The 18466-nt window shown below is 42.6% G+C and overlaps 1 protein-coding gene across 2 annotated transcripts in view; it reads left to right on the top strand.

Moving 5' to 3' along the window:
• MOB1B (MOB kinase activator 1B) overlaps window positions 1-18466 on the top strand; it is a 55947-nt gene that overhangs the window by 19215 nt on the left and 18266 nt on the right. For both annotated transcript variants that reach the window (XM_059669182.1, XM_059669192.1), the window contains exons 2-3: window positions 14285-14451; window positions 17905-17998. In XM_059669182.1, the coding sequence (XP_059525165.1) occupies window positions 14285-14451; window positions 17905-17998 (261 nt within the window). The remainder of the gene's footprint in view (window positions 1-14284; window positions 14452-17904; window positions 17999-18466) is intronic.

Genomic DNA, 18466 nt, shown 5'->3' with positions numbered 1-18466 from the left:
CTCAGCGCATCCGCCCAAATTCATATGTTGAAATCCTAATGCTCAACTTGGTGCTATTAGGAGGTGAGGTCTTTGAGAAGTGATTGTGTCATGAAGGCTCCACCCTCATGATTGGGGTGAGTGTCCTTAAAAAACAGACCCCACAGAGTTTCATTAAAGTTTTGTGTTTGTTTGTTTAATTTGAGAGAGAGAGAGAAAAGGAGAGAGAAAGAGATTGATTTGTTCCACTTATTGATTCATTGGTTGATTTTTGTATGTGTCCTGACCAGAGATCAAACCCACAATCTTGGTATATCTGGGTGATGCTCTAACCAACTGAACTACCTGGCAGGGCAAGACCCTATAGGAGTTTCATATTTTCATAGCCCCTTCCATCATATGAAGATGTTGTGAGAAGAGGGCAATCGGTAACCTGGATGAGGAGGGCCTTCATTTAGTACCCAACAATGCTGGCAACCCTGATCTTAGATTTCTAGCCCCCAAACTGTCAGAAGTAAATTTTTGTTGTTTATAAGTCACCCAGTCTGTCTGTGGTACTTCTGTTAAAGCAGCCTGAATGAACTAAGGGATAAAGTGCGTATTGGTGCTTTAGTTATATATATATATATATATATATATATATATATATATATATATATATATATGCGCAAAAGTACATATACATATATTCATTCATTGAACATTTTAAAGCTATCATTTCATATAGTGCACATTTGCTGTGTGCTTTAAATTAGGTGCTATAAATTTATTCATTGAATTGTCATAATGGTCCTGCAAAACTGGTGATAGCTCCAATTTTTACATTGTAAGCTTAGAGAAGTTGTATGATTTGTCCAAGATTTCATAGCTAGTAAGATACAAAGACAGGATCTGAAACTGGATCTTTACTCTAAATCAGGGGTGGGCAAACTTTTTGACTCGAGAGCCACAATGGGTTATTAAACTGGACTGGAGGGCCGGAACAAAAGCATGGATGGAGTGTTTGTGTGAACTAATATAAAATCAAAGTAAACATCATTACATAAAAGGGTACGGTCTTTTCTTTTTTTAGTTTTATTCATTTCAAACGGGCCGGATCCGGCCCTCGGGCCGTAGTTTGCCCACGGCTGCTCTAAGTCCTGTGCCTTTTCTTCTGCATATGCCAGCTATCATATTAGGGAGTGGAGTTACTAAAATGAAGATGACAGACACAGCCATTAATTTTGAAGTGCTATCTAAAAGAGAAACACATAAATATACATATAAGGTGTTATAGGTGCTTTAAGTTACAGTGAGATATAAGAGAGGATGGAGAGTTTTTCATGGAAAGTTAAGAATTTTTATAAAACAAGTTATACTTAAGCTCTTTAGATGTTACTTGGTTGAAATATTGGTATGTTTGGAATTACTGCCAATTCAGTTGCTAGGTTCATACTTATTCTGAGCTTTGCATATTCAAGTTTTGGTTTGCTCCTTTTAACAGTCCAGCACGATGATAAGATTTTGAAAATGGAGTTACTGTCGTTGCGTGGAAATCACCCAGACCTTTGACTATGGGCACTTCCTAAACTCTCCTGTGGTTTCAGTACCTATTTACTGTCTGGAATAATGAATTTAGTGCACAACTCAAAAGCTCAGAGGGTGATTGGAGATGAGTGATTAAACTTTAGTGCCTTCATCTATAGCTGAGAAATGTCTTAGATAACTTCACAGATGTAGAAACTAATTGGCTTTTGTGTGTGAAGTGCTTTATTATTTTCTGGGGATTAGATTATAAAATTTTATGAGGCATTAAATAAATACAGAATTGGCCAACTCTCTACCTGTTCTTCTATGAGGTCACTGAGTTACACTTTATAAAATTGAAGTGTCATGAACATACTTTAAATTGAGAGTCAACCCAGTTAGCAGTTTGATGTACTAGAGCAGTTTTCCCTAATATGTGTTAAAGAGCAAGATATTAAAATGTGGAAGAAAAGTTTCCATGACTAAAGATATTTGGGGAACTCTGGGCTAAACCATAAACAGTTTTCTTTACTGTAGGACTTCTCATAGCTTGTGAAATACTCAAATAATATGCTAGTGTATCTTTTAGCACTGTGCTAACCAGTGAGGATACCAACATTATAAGTTTCCTTTAGTCTAATCTTTTCTCTGAGCCCGAGACTTGTATATACAACTGCCTACCTAACATATTTATTTGAATTTCTGATAGGTATCTCAAGTTAATATGTTAAAAAGTCATCTCCCCAAACCTATCTTAATTAAAGGGTCCACTTTCTACCTACTTGAGACTGAAAATTTATGAGTCATCCTTGATTCTGTCTTCTTCACCATTCTCCACAAATCATGAAACTCAATAGTGAGCCCTGTTGGTACTGCCTACAAATAAGTATTGGAATCTGCATTCATCCCCATGTATCCAAGCCATCATTCTATCTTCTTTGTAGTAGTTTCCTAACTGGCTTCTCGGTTGCCTCTTTTGCCATCCTCCCAGTCCATTCTCTGCATGGCAACTAGGATGATGTTTTTTTAAAAATCACTGAATTATGTTATTACTTTTGGGTTTTTAAAAAAGTCTTCAACAGCTTCCCAGTTATTCTTAAAATGCTAATCTAAATTCCATACTTTGGCCTCTAAAATCTTAGCTAATATGGTTCTACTAGTCTTTCTGATTTCTTCTTATGCCACTATTTCCATCGTTCATGATGCCCTAAGTTACAATTATCTTTTTACAACTATTTCTAAAAACTTGCTTTTGCACTGGTTTAGCCTATTAGCTTCCTCTACTCCAGTTCTTTCTTCTTGGCTTTCTGGCATTGGGGAAGCCTTCTCTCTTTTTAAAAGCAAACAATGTTTTTATTGATTTTAGAGAGAGGAAGCTAGAAGGAGAGAACGAGAGAAAAGGAAACACTGATAGGCTGCCTGATCGGCTGCCTCCTGCACACCCCTTACTGAGGATTGAGCTCGCTACACGGGCATGTGCCCTGACCAGGAATCGAACCAAGGACCTCTTGGCACATGGGATGATGCCCAATCAACTGAGCCACACTGGCCAGGGTGGGGAGGCCTTCTCTAATCACCTAATCTAACATAGTGCCTTGTCACATCACATTATTTGTCACATCATTCTGTTATTTTCATTGTAGCACTTACCTCTACTCAATAGCTTTTTGTTGGCTTTTATTATTTTATTTATTTATTTTGATTTTGAGAGTAAGTTTATTAAGGCTGGGGACGGCGAAACAAGGAAGTGCCTAGGATAGAAGAAGTCTAAGATAAGAGAGAGCATATGTGTGGCTGCTTTGGGTCTCTAGAAATGTCATGGGAAAGAAGTGAGCCAGGGTGGGGCTGCTGTCACCTCACTGGGAAGTAGGAGAAAAATGGGCCTTGCAAATAGGTTCAAGCGCTTAAGCGTGGGATGAGCTGCTGCTGCTTACTGCTGGCCTTGTTGGCAAGTCTCATGGGGACCCTTCAAGTTTGGTTGTTGGTTTACTTTTTTTTCTTTGCCTCCTCTACCTACATGACAGTAGAAATCTTATCCCTTGTTCAGTGCTGTGAATTGCCCAGGGCCTAGGACAGAACTATTTAGAATATAGAACAGTGATGGCAAACCTTTTGAGCTTGGCGTGTCAGCATTTTGAAAAACCCTAACTTAACTCTGGTGCCATGTCACATATAGAAATTTTTTGATATTTGCAACCATAGTAAAACAAAGACTTATATTTTTGATATTTATTTTATATATTTAAATGCCATTTAACAAAGAAAAATCAACCAAAAAAATGAGTTCATGTGTCAATTCTGACACGTGTGTCATAGGTTTGCCATCACTGATATAGAAGGTAGTCAGAATATGCTAGTTGGATGAAAGAATGCAAGAGTAAATACATGGATGAAAGAAGCTGACTTATTGTGGTAAGAAGGATTATTGAGAAGCTACTGATTTTTTTCATAGTAAAGATAAAAAAAATTTTTAAATTGAGCTACACCATAAAAATTCATATGCCATAAAATTTATCTTTTAAAGTGTAAAATTTAGTGGATTTTAGTATAGTCACAGAGTTGTACCACCATAATGACTGCAGGCCAGGCCTAGGGACCCCACCCATGCACGAATTCGTGCATCGGGCCTCTGGTATATAGATAATATTCCATTTTAAGGATGTCCACAGTTTGGTTATCTATTCACCTGTTGAAAGGCATGATTAAAGTTGATATAAACATTCACAGGTGGATTTTTTGTAGACATAGGTTTTCAAATCCATTAAATAAATACCTAGGAGTGGGTTTGCTGATTTGTATGGAATAATTGTTTTAGCTTTGTAACAAACTGCCGAACTGTCTTCCAGAATGGCTATACAATTTTTTATTTTTCATTCCTTTCAGCAATGAATGGTTCTGCACCCTCATCAGCATTTGATATTGTCAGTTTTATGAATTATAACTTTTAATAGTTGTGTAGGGGTATCTCATTGTTTTAATTTCAATTCCTTGATGACAGATGATGTTGAGATTCTTTTCATATGTTTATTTGCTATCTGTATGTCTTCTTTGATAGGGTTTGCTCATATCTTTTGCCCATTTCTTTTTAGAGTTATTTTCTTTCTGTTAAATTTGTAAGAACTTTTTGTGAATTTTGGATGCAAATTCTTTATCAGATATATGGTTTGCAAAGATTTTTCTCCCACTCTGTGGCTTACAATTCTTTCACAGATCAGAGTATTTAATTTTAATAAATTGTCTATAGAGGCATCCCCCTCCACCCCACACCCCAAAGTTCTGAGCCTTATCCTAATGTTAAATATCTGCTGTCACTTGCCTACTTCCCAGAAAAGGCCATCAGAGGAGGGTATTGAAATTCGCTGGCTCAGAGATTCTGAATCAAGTTCCCATATAATTCCTAAAGAGCCTCTCAGGCTCCTTCTCCCTGCTGTCATCCAGATTCTGAGTTTGGAGAATGGTGGAAGTCACTCTTACCTTTGTTGCCTTATCTTTTGGGCATATACTAGGCTAGGTTTATCAGACTTTCATTGTCACTGTGTCTCATCAACTTCTTAATCTTACCAGAGTTTCTCAATTTTTATCTGCTGATAGCTTGCTTTCTTGCTTTCCAAGAATGTTAGGGTTTATTTACTCTCTTAACATTAACAATAACAGAAAAAAAAATTGTGGAAAAAACAATAACAGCAATAGCACCACCATCCTATCTAATAATAGACAAACATGGTAATTGACCGTACCTTTGCTACGCCTCCCATTGGCTAATCAGCGCGATATGCAAATTAACCACCAACAAAGATGGCATCTAATTTGCATACTGCAGGCAGGGCGGGACACCGGGAGCCACCTTCCAGGCCCCCGTGTGACCCCAGGAGCCGCCGGAAAGCTGGGCGCAGGCAAGGTGTCCCCTTGGGACCCAGGAGCCGCCTTGCCTGCAGCCTTTGATCGTGATCGTGATCGTGACTGGAAAGCCGGCGCAGGCAAGGCGGCACCCCGGGACCCAGTAGCTGCCTTGCCTGCGGCCGGTGTTGGTGATCATGATCTGAAAGCCGGGCTGCAGGCAAGGCGGCCCCCTGGAACCCAGGAGCTCCTCTGCGAGGTCTGCAAGTGAAGCAGCGATCAAGCTATGAGGGGGAGGGTGGGGGGCGGAAGGAGCTACAGGAACAGCTCTGGCCGGAGACTGAAGACTCCCACTGGAGTGAGGAGCAAAGACTGAAGGCTCCAGCTGCAGCGAAGACTGTGTCCAGAGTGAAGATGGAAGGCAGTGGCCTGAGTGAAGGTCTGGGTCCTGGGTGCCAGAGGAAAACTGGTGCTGGCAGCCAGGGGAAAGAAAGCCTATTGCACAAATCTTAAAAATATTAAAAAATGAAAAATTAATAAAATATTCATTGAAATGTATCTGCATTACATGAAAAATCTAATTGCTTCTAGCATAATTTATTAAATTGTGCTAAAATTTACAAGGGTTCAATTAAAAAATATCTTAATTCTAAATGATATAATAGAAAATATATAATAGTGCAGTTATAAGCACTTATCTGAAAATAAAAATTTAAAGAAGTGAATTTAAAGAAGGGATTAGCCAAAGAAAATATATGCACAACCCATGGACACAGACAAGAGTATCGTGATGGCCAGAGAGAAGTGGGGGACAAGAGCTGGGTAGAGGGGGCATAAGGGGGGAAATAGGGACATTCTATCCTATACTAATAAAAGAAAAATGGTAATTGGCGTACAACCGATACCTTTTTCATTGGCTAATCAGCGAGATATGCAAATTAACTGTCAGCCAAGAAGGCGGCTGGCAGCCAGGCAGCTGAGAACAGGAGGCTTGGTTGCCCCAGCGATGGAGAAAGTCAAGGATCCCCGCAGCTGCGGGGCTCTGAGCTCCTGAAGCAACAACTCCAAAAGATACAATGTTTCAATTATAGAAGCTAAAAGATGGCGGTTAATTTGCATACTCAGGCTCCAAGCAGAGCGAAGCCAAACAGCCCTGAAGCAGCAGGGCAGAGAGGCCTCAGGGCCTGGGATCAGCGGAGCCAAGAGGCCTCCCAGCCCCAGTGATCAGCGGAGTCGAGAGGCCTCCCAGCCCCGGTGATCAGCGGAGTCGAGAGGCCTCCCGGCCCCGGTGATCAGCGGAGTCGAGAGGCCTCCCGGCCCCAGTGATCAGCGGATCCGAGAGGCCTCCCAGCCCCGGTGATCAGCGGATCCGAGAGGCCTCCCAGCCCCGGTGATCAGCGGATCCGAGAGGACTCCCGGCCCCAGTGATCAGCGGATCCGAGAGGCCTCCCAGCCCAGGTGATCAGCGGAGTCGAGAGGCCTCCCAGCCCTGGTGATCAGCGGAGTCGGAGGCCCCGCGATCAGCGGAGCCGAGAGGCTTCCCGGCCCCGGTGATCAGCGGAGCCGAGAGGCCTCCCGGCCCCGGTGATCAGCGGAGTCGGAGGCCCCACGATCAGCGGAACCGAGAGGCCCCCCGCCCCGGTGATCAGCGGAGCCGAGAGGCCTCCCGGCCCCGGTGATCAGCGGAGCCGAGAGGCCTCCCGGCCCCGGTGATCAGCGGAGCCGAGAGGCCTCCCGGCCCCGGTGATCAGCGGAGTCCAGAGGCCTCCCGGCCCGGTGATCAGCGGAGTCCAGAGGCCTCCCGGCCTGGTGATCAGCCGAGAGGCCTCCCAGCCCCGGTGATCAGCCGAGAGGCCTCCCAGCCCCGGTGATCAGCGGAGTCCATAGGCCTCCCAGCCCCAGTGATCAGCGGAGTCCAGCGGCCTCCCGGCCTGGTGATCAGCCGAGAGGCCTCCCAGCCCCGGTGATCAGCCGAGAGGCCTCCCAGCCCCGGTGATCAGCGGAGTCCAGAGGCCTCCCGGCCCCGTGATCAGCGGAGTCGGAGGCCCCGCGATCAGCGGAGCAGAGAGGCCTCCCGCCCCGGTGATCAGCGGAGCCGAGAGGCCTCCGGGCCAGGGATCAGGGGAGCCGAGAGGCGTCCTGGCCCTGGGATCAGCGGAGCAGCGAGGCTTCCCAGCACCGGGATCAGTGTGACAGGGTGCGGAGCCCCAACCCTCTGATCGGCCCTGCTCTGTGCATGACAGGAGTGGCGCTGCAACCTCCCTATGGACCCTGCCTTGAGTGTGACAGGGGGTGGTGCCCCAACCCCCCAATCGGCCCTACCCTGAGCATGACTGAGGGTGGCATGGCAACCTCCCAATCCGCCCTGCTCTGTGCGTGACAGGAGGTGGGGCCCCAACTCCCCAATGGGCCCTGCTCTGAGCCCGACCAGGGGTTACACCTAGGATTAGGCCTGCCCTCTGCCACCCGGGAGCAGGCCTAAACCAGCAGGTCCTTATCTCCTGATGGGTCCCAGACTGTGAGAGGGCACAGGCCAGGCTGAGGGACCTCCTCTCCCAACCCCGAGTGCACAAATTTTTGTGCACCGGGCCTCTAGTATAATAATAATAAAAGGCTAATATGCACATTGACTGAATGGCAGAATGACCGGTTGCTATGATGCGCACTGGCCACCAGGGGGTAGACGCTCAGTGCAGGGCCTGCCCCCTGGTGGTCAGTGCACTTCCATATGGGGAGTGCCACTCAGCCAGAAGTTGGCTCATGGCTGGCCAGCACAGTGGTGGTGGCAGGAGCCTCTCCCACCTCCATGGCAGCACTAAGTCCAACAGTTTAGACCCGATCCCTTGGGGGCCTAAGCCTTTAGTCGAACTTCCCCCAAGGGCTCCCTGGCTGCCAGAAGGATGTCTGACTGCAGGCTTAGGCCTGATCCCCCGGGGAGTGGGCCTAAGTCGACAGGTGGGCATCCCCCAAGGGGTCCTGGACTGAATGGGCACAGGCCAGGCTGAAGGGCCCCCCCCCCCACGAGTGCACAAATTTTTGTGTGCCAGGCCTCTAGTCTATACTAATAAAAGGGTAATGTGCTAATTAGACCGGGCATCTTCCAGACATCCTTCTGGACAAAGTCACGGTGGTGGGGGCCGAGGCAGAGGTGGTTAGGGATAGTCAGGCCGGCAGGGGAAAGCAGTGTAGGGGGCGATCAGGCCGGCAGGGGAGGGCAGTTAGGGGGCGATCAGGCTGGCAGGCAGAGGCAGTTAGGGGCAATAAGGCCAGCAGGCAGAGGTGGTTAGGGGCAATCTGGCAGGCAAGGGAGCAGTTAGGGGCATCAGGCCTGGTAGGCAGAGGTGGTTAGGGGCGATCAGGCAGGCAAGCGGTTAGGAGCCAGTGGTCCTGGATTGCGAGAGGGATGTCCGACTTGGACATCCCCCGAGGGGTCCCAGATTGGAGAGTGTGCAGGCCTGGCTGAGGGACACCCCCCCCCCCCGTACACTAATTTCATGCACTGGGCCTCTAGTTAATAATAATGATTTAAAGGGGATGTTAGGTAGAAATGTAAGTAGATATGTTTGTTCAGATTGCTAATTTTCTTTCCCTTTTTTTTTTAGATTGTTAATTTTCTTGAATCAAAATTATCTTTTTTTTTTTTAAATATGTTTTATTGATTTTTTTTACAGAGAGGAAGGGAGAGAGATAGAGAGTCAGAAACATCGATGAGAGAGAAACATCGATCAGCCGCCTCCTGCACACTCCCCACTGGGGATGTGCCCGCAACCCAGGTACATGCCCTTGACCGGAATCGAACCTGGGACCTTTCAGTCTGCAGGCCGACGCTCTATCCACTGAGCCAAACCGGTTTCGGTCAAAATTATCTTTTTAACAACCTTATGGTGATTACCAGAGGGAAAGGGGGGTGGGGGCAGTTAAAAGAGGGTAAAGGGGGAATAAATGGTGATAGAAGGAAACTTGACTTTGGGTAATGAACACACAATACAATATGCTGATGATATACTTATTATACTAGGTGGTAATTGGCGTACCCTTTTCATTGGCTAATCAGGGCTATATGCAAATTAACTGCCAACTATGATTGGCAGTTAACTGCCAACTAAGATTGGCAGTTAACTGCCAACAAGATGGCGGTTAATTTGCATATGTAGGCACAATGCAGGGAGGCGAAAGGGAAAGCAGGAAGAAGCCCCCTGCCACTGACAGTGATCGGAAACCCAGGGGGGAGCTAAGAGCTGGGGGGCAGGGCAAAGGCGGCCTTGGGGCTGCCTTTGCCCTGCCCCCCAGCCATGATCGGAGAATCAGGCGCCTTTTCCGCCCTGGCCAGTGATAGCAGGAAGTAGGGGTGGAGCCAGCGATGGGAGCTGGGCACGGTCGAGGCTGGCAGTCCCGGGAGCTAGGGGTCCCTTGCCTGGGCCTAAAGCGAAGCCCACGATTGCGGGGCCGCTGCAGCTGCGGGTCCCCGCTGCCCGGGCCGGATGCCTAGGCCAGAGGCGTCAGGCCTGGGCAAGGGGCCGATCCTGCGATTGGAGGGTGATGGGGATCAACGCCTGAGGGCTCCCAGTATGTGAGAGGGGGCAGGCTGGGCTGAGGGACACTACCCCCCACACACACCCAGTGCACGAATTTCGTGCACCGGGCCCCTAGTATATATATACAAGCGTAATATGCTAATTAGATCAGATGCCCTTCCGGACTACCTTCCCGACGAAACGGGCTGTGAGGGAAACCCGGGTCCTGGGTGCCTGCTGGTGGCCGGAGGGAAGCCCGGGTCCTGGATGCCTGCTGGCGGCCGGAGGAAAGCCCAAGTCCTGGGTGCCAGTGGGAAGCTGGTGCTGGCAACCGGGGGAAGGAATGCCTATTCTTGCACGAATTTCGTGCATTGGGCCTCTAGTTAAAAATAAAGGGTTAAAAGTAAGGGTAATGATGGATGTGAGTGTTGAGATGGTTAGAACCAGTTTATGGGCGTTAACCTAGGTGTCACTATGGGGCCTTATCTATTCATTAGTATCTCAAAGAGAAAATAAATGATGCTGTTGAAATTTATAAAAGTTAGATAAAACTGGCTAATTATAAGGGATATGTGCTCAGTTTTCCCTTAGGGCTCAGTTATTTACTTGTCAAACCACCCTGTCTTGCTGTAGAAATTGATTGGCCTTCAACTATGAATAAGAATACTGGGGAAAAGAAATCTGAATTCTGGATGTTTATTTGGAAAGAAAATACTTCAGGTTAATGTTATGAATTATCAATACAACATCCCTTATATGTAATATATCATTCACATTCCACTCAAAAAGCTCTAAATTCTCATGTAGTTATGCCACTGTTTTGGGAGCTGTCCAAGAGAAATTAGCATTGAATTGCTGTTCTCGAAGACCAAAAAAAGTATATAACTACTCTCATTATACATCATTAATGGAATTGTACAAGGGTACAATTTATTTGGGGCGGGGGGAAATGGGCCTTATGTAAAATTTAAAAATGTACATTCTGTGACCGGGAATCAAACCGTGACCTTGAGTTGTGGGCTCAATCCCCAGTGGGGGGGGCATGATGATTCTCATCATTGATGTTTATATCTCCCTCCCCCTCTCCCTTCATCTCTGAAATCAATAAAAATATATTTTTAAAAAATGTACATTCACTTTTACAACAGTTTTACTTCTAGGAATTTATCCTTTAAGTATGCTAATACACAAGGATATTTACTATAGCATCATTTATAGTAACAAATGACTAGAAACAACCTAAATGTTTATAAATAAGGGACTGATTAAAATATATATTTATACTAGAATCCTTACAAAGAATGAAGTATATCTACTTCTACCTTAATGTAAACAATCTCCTGCATATATTAAGTGAAAAACAAGATTTAATATTTTTAGTATACAATAATTGTGTAAAAACAGAAACGGGCACAAGCATTCTTATGCTTGTATAGGCATAAACTCTGGAAGGATACACAATCTTTCTTCTGAGATTCTTCTGATACACCGATTTCTTCTTAGATGGGTGAGTGGAAGGCCAACATACTTTCTGTTACAAAAAATGTTTTTTAGTATTTGTATCAAATATCTTAAAATACAATGTGATATATAAGCATTTGGCCTTACATTGTTGCTGTAATAGCTTATATTCTTTGGTGAGGTCTTTTGTGTACATGCTTTGGTATTTGTGCTTTTGAATTTGAGGGGTCTGTCAGTTGGCGTTTGGACCTAGGAATAAGGAAAGGAGCAGTATTGTATTTTTAGGGTAGAGTGGATACTGGTAGAAGTTTCAGGTAACAGTTGAAGAAAAAGCCGAATATCGTTTTAAAAAAGAATATTAAAAAATATAGAGTATTAAAATGGTTAGTATTAAAATGGTTTATTCTGCCTCAAAAAAGCAGAAGATCCAGAAAAGGAAAATTAAATGGGAACTTGAAAGCATTTTGGAATTATGAATGTGCATGGAAATGGGAAACAGAGAAGGGAGATGAAAGTCCCCAGGGAACTAAAACCATTTTATAAACATGATCTCATCTCTAAACTATACCCTTTTGTAAAAAGTTATTTTCCAGACTTACAAAAACAAAGAAATTGAAGCCTATGTAACATAAGAAGAAAATAGAAAAATGAGGAATAGATTGTTTTCTTGATTTCTAATCTAGCCCCACAATTACTCTGAGATCATTGAAACTTGATACAAATATAGCAACAAAAAACAAAGCAAACTTAAAAAAAAAATCTGTTTTGAACTTGATGTGTAAAAGCATTTGTTTCCAAAGTAAGGTTTTGTTTTTCTGCATCCAGTCTTAGGAGATGAAGGTGGGAATAGACATTGAAAGAAAGCTTTTGCACATTACACTACCATTTCTTTTTATTATGAGTCATTCTGGTTCAGGAAAAGGAAGGATAATGAAAAAATTAACATTTGCAAAGCCTTTTACAGTTTTAAAAGCTTTTTTCACATATTTTCTTATTTTACAGTTGTTCCATGATACAGGTTGTGGTGATGTTTTGTTATTTTTATTAGTCTTTCATTGTTAAAGAAAAAATACGCCCAAGGAAAGTTGGGTAATTTGCCTAAGATAACATAGCTGATAAGTGTCAAAGCTGACCTTCACAAAATCGAACTCAGATTTATTTTTTTCTTTCTACCCAAGCATAAGCTCTTATGAGGTAGATTTACTTAGCTTTGTGGAAACCAATTTTGGGTGGGACAGCAATCAAGAAAACATTTGGAAGCCTAAAACTTCAGAGCAGGGTGGTTCAATAAGTAGATGGTATTGGGGACAGATGAGGCTCTGACCCTCCTGAGTGCAGGTTCAGCTGATGTCCTTCTGTTCCTTTTCATATGAAGAGAGAAGGGGAGTATTGAGAAAGGATGATGACTGGATATAATACAATTTAATAAGAACTTGCCAGCATTAACCAAAGAATCCATCTCTTAAATATTCTTAAAATCATTTCTAAGACTAATTTCATTTGATCCATTTAAAAATACATATGAAATTTGAGCAAACCAATTATATTAATGTCTAGCTTCTTGTCTACATACCTAGAATTATGGATTAAGATTGCTGACGCCACATATATATATATATATATATATATATATATATATATATATATATATATATATATACTAGGGGCCCGGTGCACGAAATTTGTGCACTGGGTGTGTGTGTGTGTGGGGGGGGGGAGTGTCCCTCAGCCCAGCCTGCCCCCTCTCACATACTGGGAGCCCTCAGGTGTTGACCCCCATCACCCTCCAATCGCAGGATCGGCCCCTTGCCCAGGCCTGACGCCTCTGGCTGAGGCGTCCGGCCCGGGCAGCGGGGACCTGCAGCTGCAGCAGCCCCCGCGATCGTGGGCTTCACTTTAGGCCCAGGCAAGGGACACCTAGCTCCCGGCACTGCCAGCTTCGACCATGCCCAGCTCCCATCGCTGGCTCCACCCCTACTTCCTGCTATCACTGGCCAGGGCGGCAAAGGCGCCTGATTCTCTGATCATGGCTGGGGGGCAGGGCAAAGGCGGCCCCAGGGCCGCCTTTGCCCTGCCCCCCAGCTCTTAGCTCCCCCCTGGGTTTCTGATCATTGTCAGTGGCAGGGGGCTTCTTCCTGCTTTCCCTTTCGCCTCCCTGCATTGTGCCTACATATGCAAATTAACCGCCATCTTGTTGGCAGTTAACTGCCAATCTTAGTTGGCAGTTAATTTGCATATGGCCCTGATTAGCCAATGAAAAGGGTAGCTCGTACGCCAATTACCATTTTTCTCTTTTATTAGTGTTGATTAGTGTTGATAATTGGGTAGAAGAACATGTAGCTTTTCTTTCTTGCTCTAGGATTTTTGTGTTTTATTCATGTAAAATTGTATCTTGCCCTGGCTGGTTTGGCTCAGTGGATAGAGCGTTGGCCTGTGGACTGAAGGGCCCTGGGTTTGATTCCGGTCAAGGGCACATGCCTGGGTTGTGGGTTTGATCCCCAGTACAGGGCATGCAGGAAGCAGCTGATCAGTGATTCTCTCTCATCATTGATATTTTTGTCTCTCTCTCCCTCTCCCTTCTTTTCTGGGGGGAAAAAAAAAATTTTTTTAAAGAAAAAAAGAACCCTGATCTCTGGCTTCAGAGGCTACACTCAACCACTGTGCCATGTTAGCTGGGCTACAACCTGTAATCTTGAATCATTAGTTTATTGTGAAGAGTTGGATAGTTAAAACTAAAAATTCTTTTTCTCCTAGGAAGTTGCAGTAGGGAATATAGAGAAGGTTTGTAGGAGTTTTGGGTCTCAAACACATTGGTTACAGCAACTATATTGCCAGGATTTAATGTAGCCAATACAACTTAGGGCTCTTTATTTGTGGACATTTAGGATTACCTCTGTGTTATTTTATCCAGTAATATAGTGTAGTTGACTCTGTTGAAAGTCATTCCTTAAATATTGAAGTGCCTTTTTTTTCTTGTGTATTTGTAGTGGTAGCCGCTCCTCTAAAACATTTAAACCAAAGAAGAACATACCAGAGGGTTCTCATCAGTATGAGCTCTTAAAGCATGCAGAAGCCACACTTGGCAGTGGCAATCTCCGGATGGCTGTCATGCTTCCTGAGGGAGAAGATCTCAATGAGTGGGTTGCAGTGAACAGTAAGTAGCCTTTCTGTTTCGAAGAAGACTCTAAATTAGATTAGTAGCCTCATTATAGGTGAGTGTTGGGATGCTGTCTATTCTGGAACCTAGTTAGCAACCTAATATCACACTATAGTGATAGCTCAATCCACTTTAGCCTTTATGTTACCAGTATTTTATTCTCAACTTAGAGTTTTCTAAAATTCTTGTTTCTGTTATAATGACATACAAAGCATAGATTTACCATCTTTAGTGAAAAAAAATAATCACAGCAATTAATATTTATGAAACACTAATTATGTGTCTGGCACTCTGCTATCCTGTCTACATGGATTATTTTATTCATATTTGGAACCTCATGATGTAGGTACTATTATTATTCCAATTTAAGACATAAGGAAGCTGAGACAGAAAGATTAGTAATCTGCTTAGGTCATGCAGCTATTAAGTGGCAGACCCTGAGCTCTAATATACAGCTATAGAATTTTAGAGTCTGCACTTTAAGCACTCTGCTAAATTGCCTCTTTCAGTAGCATACTCAGTTATCTAAGTTAATGCTTTTTTTTAAAAAAAACAAGTCACTAGTGATTTGTGAAATTAATAAAATATATTTATGAGAGTCTTAGCACCAAGGAAGAAAAACATGTAAGTAAAAAGTAAATGTATTCTTGGAAATTAAGCCAGAGAAAGTTGGGGAATGAAAGTGGTACTTTTAATATTCAGGGTTTTTCAGCATTAGTGAAGAAACTATCAGATTTTAATAATTGGAGTAATTTATGTGAATCTAGCAAATAAAATGAAATTTAATTGAAAATATATACTATATGTCAAGGCTTTGATTAAGAAAAAACAAAACAATATTTTTCTTGTAATATGTGATATTATTATAATTTGAAATATATCATTGGATTTATAAATTGAGCAGCTACCCACTAATAACTTTTAGAAATCTAAAGGATTTTATTACTGAGGTGTCTAAAAATGTTACTGTGACAGCATTTGCATACAAGTAGTATTTATTATAATGTGGTTATCTTCCTGGACCCAGAGGGTTTAGTTACTAAAGAAGTAAAGTGATTTTTGCTTTACTGGTCATCTTACCTATAAGATGGTTCTGTGACACTTCAAAATAATATATAGAATAAATTTCCAATTGATTATGTGCATTCTTTTTTTGTACTTGTTTGTGCCTTTTTTGTATCATTTACTTGAGTATCATTTACTTGATAACTCGCTTATTTTAAAAATCTAAGGAAGGCAGCATAGAGCTTCTGTACTACATGAGATTCTTACTTGTAAGTATAAAAACAGATCATCAATTTCTGTCTGTATTCTCTATCTCAATTGCCAGAACAGAGTGTCTGTACTACTGAAATGTCTAGAACTTCAGGAACTTTTAAAATTTCACAGGCATTTTGCAATTATAGCTAGACAAAAATTACTTTAAACTGGAGCTTCAGAGTGTCCCCTTAGAACAGAAATTCTGCCTTGAAAATATAGCATTTGACTGAAGTATTGGGTTTTAAAATTTTCCTTAATTATAGTAATCTTCCCAAATGACTCTGGATGAAGAAAAGAGGATTTGAGACTAGATATTTCCACTCACTGGCAGTGGTTAAATAAACATTTTGGGTACATAAGAGAGTGAAGGGAATTTATTGATAAGATTGGTATATTAATGGCTTTTTGGCTTCAGTTCACCTGCCAGGTGAAGATAAATGGTCGAAGATGGGAAATCTTTACAAATTCAACAACTGGTCTCACAGCCAGAAACCAAAGCCTGCTTTTGAACATTCTGGTGCTAGAAAGAGTGGTAGCTTAAAGAAGACAGAAGGTTCAGGGTTCTGGAAAAAGCTGGATGGATGGCTTATAAATAATTTATGTGACACCAAATTCTGAGGTTATATATTAGTTTGTGGAAGGAAATGAATATTTATTAATGCCCACTTAATGTTGGCCATATATATTTTTAACTAGAGTCCCAGTGCATGAGGTGTCCCTCAGCCCAGCCTGCACCCTCTCCTATCTGGGACATCCCTCCCACAATCCAGGACTGCTGGCTCCCAACCGCTCGCCTGACTGCCTGCCTGATTGCCCCTAACAGTTTCTCCCTGCCAGCCTGGTCAACATCTAACTGCTTCCCTGCCAGCCTGATGGCCCCCAACTGCCCTCCCCTGCAGGCCTGTTCCCCCCCCAACTGCCCTCCCCTGCAGTCCTGGTTCCCCACAACTGCCCTCCCCTACAGGCCTGATTGCCCCCTACTGGCCTCCCTGCGGGCCTGGTCGCTCTCAATTGCCCTGCCCTGCAGGCCTGGTCCTCCCCCAAATGCCCTCCCTTGCTGGCCTGGTCGCCCCTAACTGCCCTCCCCTGCCAGCCATCTTGTGGCCACATGGGGGTGGCTATCTTGTGTGAGGGTGTGATGGTCAATTTGCATATTACTGCTTTATTATATAGGATGCTCCATAATAAACCCAATTTTAAAGGTAGGGAACTGAGGTTCAGGGAGATTAAGTAACTCAACTGGAGTTGGGATTCAGACTTATCTTATTTCAAAGCTAAAAGTTGCCCTCTGTTCTTGTGGAGGACAACTTAAGAATTATTAAGTTGCAGAGTCATTACTTAGTAAATCTTGGCTCTTTATGAGGTAAGAGGGAAGAGAAAAACTTGTACAATTAAATTTCGTGTAATGCTCATTAATTTTCTACTTTCATAAGCAATTATGACTCCTTTTGAAGTCAGTTTTTTTCTTTGCTATAGAAAGTCTGAAATTAAAAAAGCAAAGTGCTGGTCATGGGTAATTAATGGGTTGAAAAAGGGGATTTTAGGATTCTAAATAAAGAGGGAACAGGGGTTAGTTCAAAGTCACCATATGTAATATTTATCCTTGAATAGTGGATGCGGCAAAAGTAGGTTGAAACTAAAAAGTTAAACACTAATCTAAAGAAAGCTGATACAGTCATATTAATATCAGACAAAGTAGACTTTAAGGCAAAACAAACCACCCCAAAACAATAAAGAGGAAGAGTTTAAAATGATAAATGGTTCACTTCACAAAGAATATATGGTATTCTGAATTTATGTCTCTAATTATGTCTATAAAATAAAACTGCTGACTGAACAGAAGAAATAGACAAATCCACAGTCATAATGGGAGATTTAAACACTTTTATTAATGGATAGAATGAGGAGGGGGAAAAAATCAAGAGGGAATTAGAAAAATGTAAGCCATTTTTAATAGACTTGATTAATAGACTTGACCTGAGGGACACGTGGCCTAAGCACTTCAGATTACACATAGGTGCATTTAAAAAATTGAAATGATATAACACAGTTTTTGACCATAGTAGAATTTAGCTAAAAATCACTAATAAAAGCTAGGAAATCTGTATATGTTTAGAAAGAACACTGATAAATCTAGGTTCTGCTTAGTAAAATTAAATATTTTACTTATAATTGATATTTGCTTTGCAGCTGTGGATTTTTTCAATCAGATCAACATGCTTTATGGAACAATCACAGATTTCTGTACAGAGGAAAGTTGTCCAGTGATGTCAGCTGGCCCAAAGTAAGATGTGGTTCATGATCAGTTCTCATTTTTACTTTATTTTATAGTTCATAGATAAGAAGATAGTTAATTTCTGTACTTAGCATCCCCTTCGCTGGCTTACCAATGAGTAATATAGTAAGTTCAGATTCCTTAGCCAGAACTTTATTACCCTTCCTGTATTGTCCTCCATCCTGTCTTTCTTCTGTTAACTTACACATCTCCTCTGGTCTATCCAGACAAGATTACAGAAAATGCCTTGCTTGCTATTCCCTCTATTAGTTATACTCTGAAAACTTGTTCTTTCCGTTCTTTTCTTAGATATTTTGCTTCTCATGTCCCTCTTATCTTCTGCTCACATTTCCAAAAATCTTACCCATCTTCAAGGCCTACATCAGGTACTTCCTTCTCCATGAAACCTTCTGATTTCTTCATACTAAATGTGATCTTTCTATTTAACTTTTTTGTCATTACAATTTTATTTCTTTG

Source organism: Myotis daubentonii, chromosome 1, assembly GCF_963259705.1.
Source record: "Myotis daubentonii chromosome 1, mMyoDau2.1, whole genome shotgun sequence".
Classification (NCBI taxonomy): Eukaryota; Metazoa; Chordata; class Mammalia; order Chiroptera; family Vespertilionidae; genus Myotis; species Myotis daubentonii.
The sequence above is the reverse complement of the archived record's forward strand: the minus strand, read 5'-3'. Positions and strand labels throughout refer to the sequence as shown.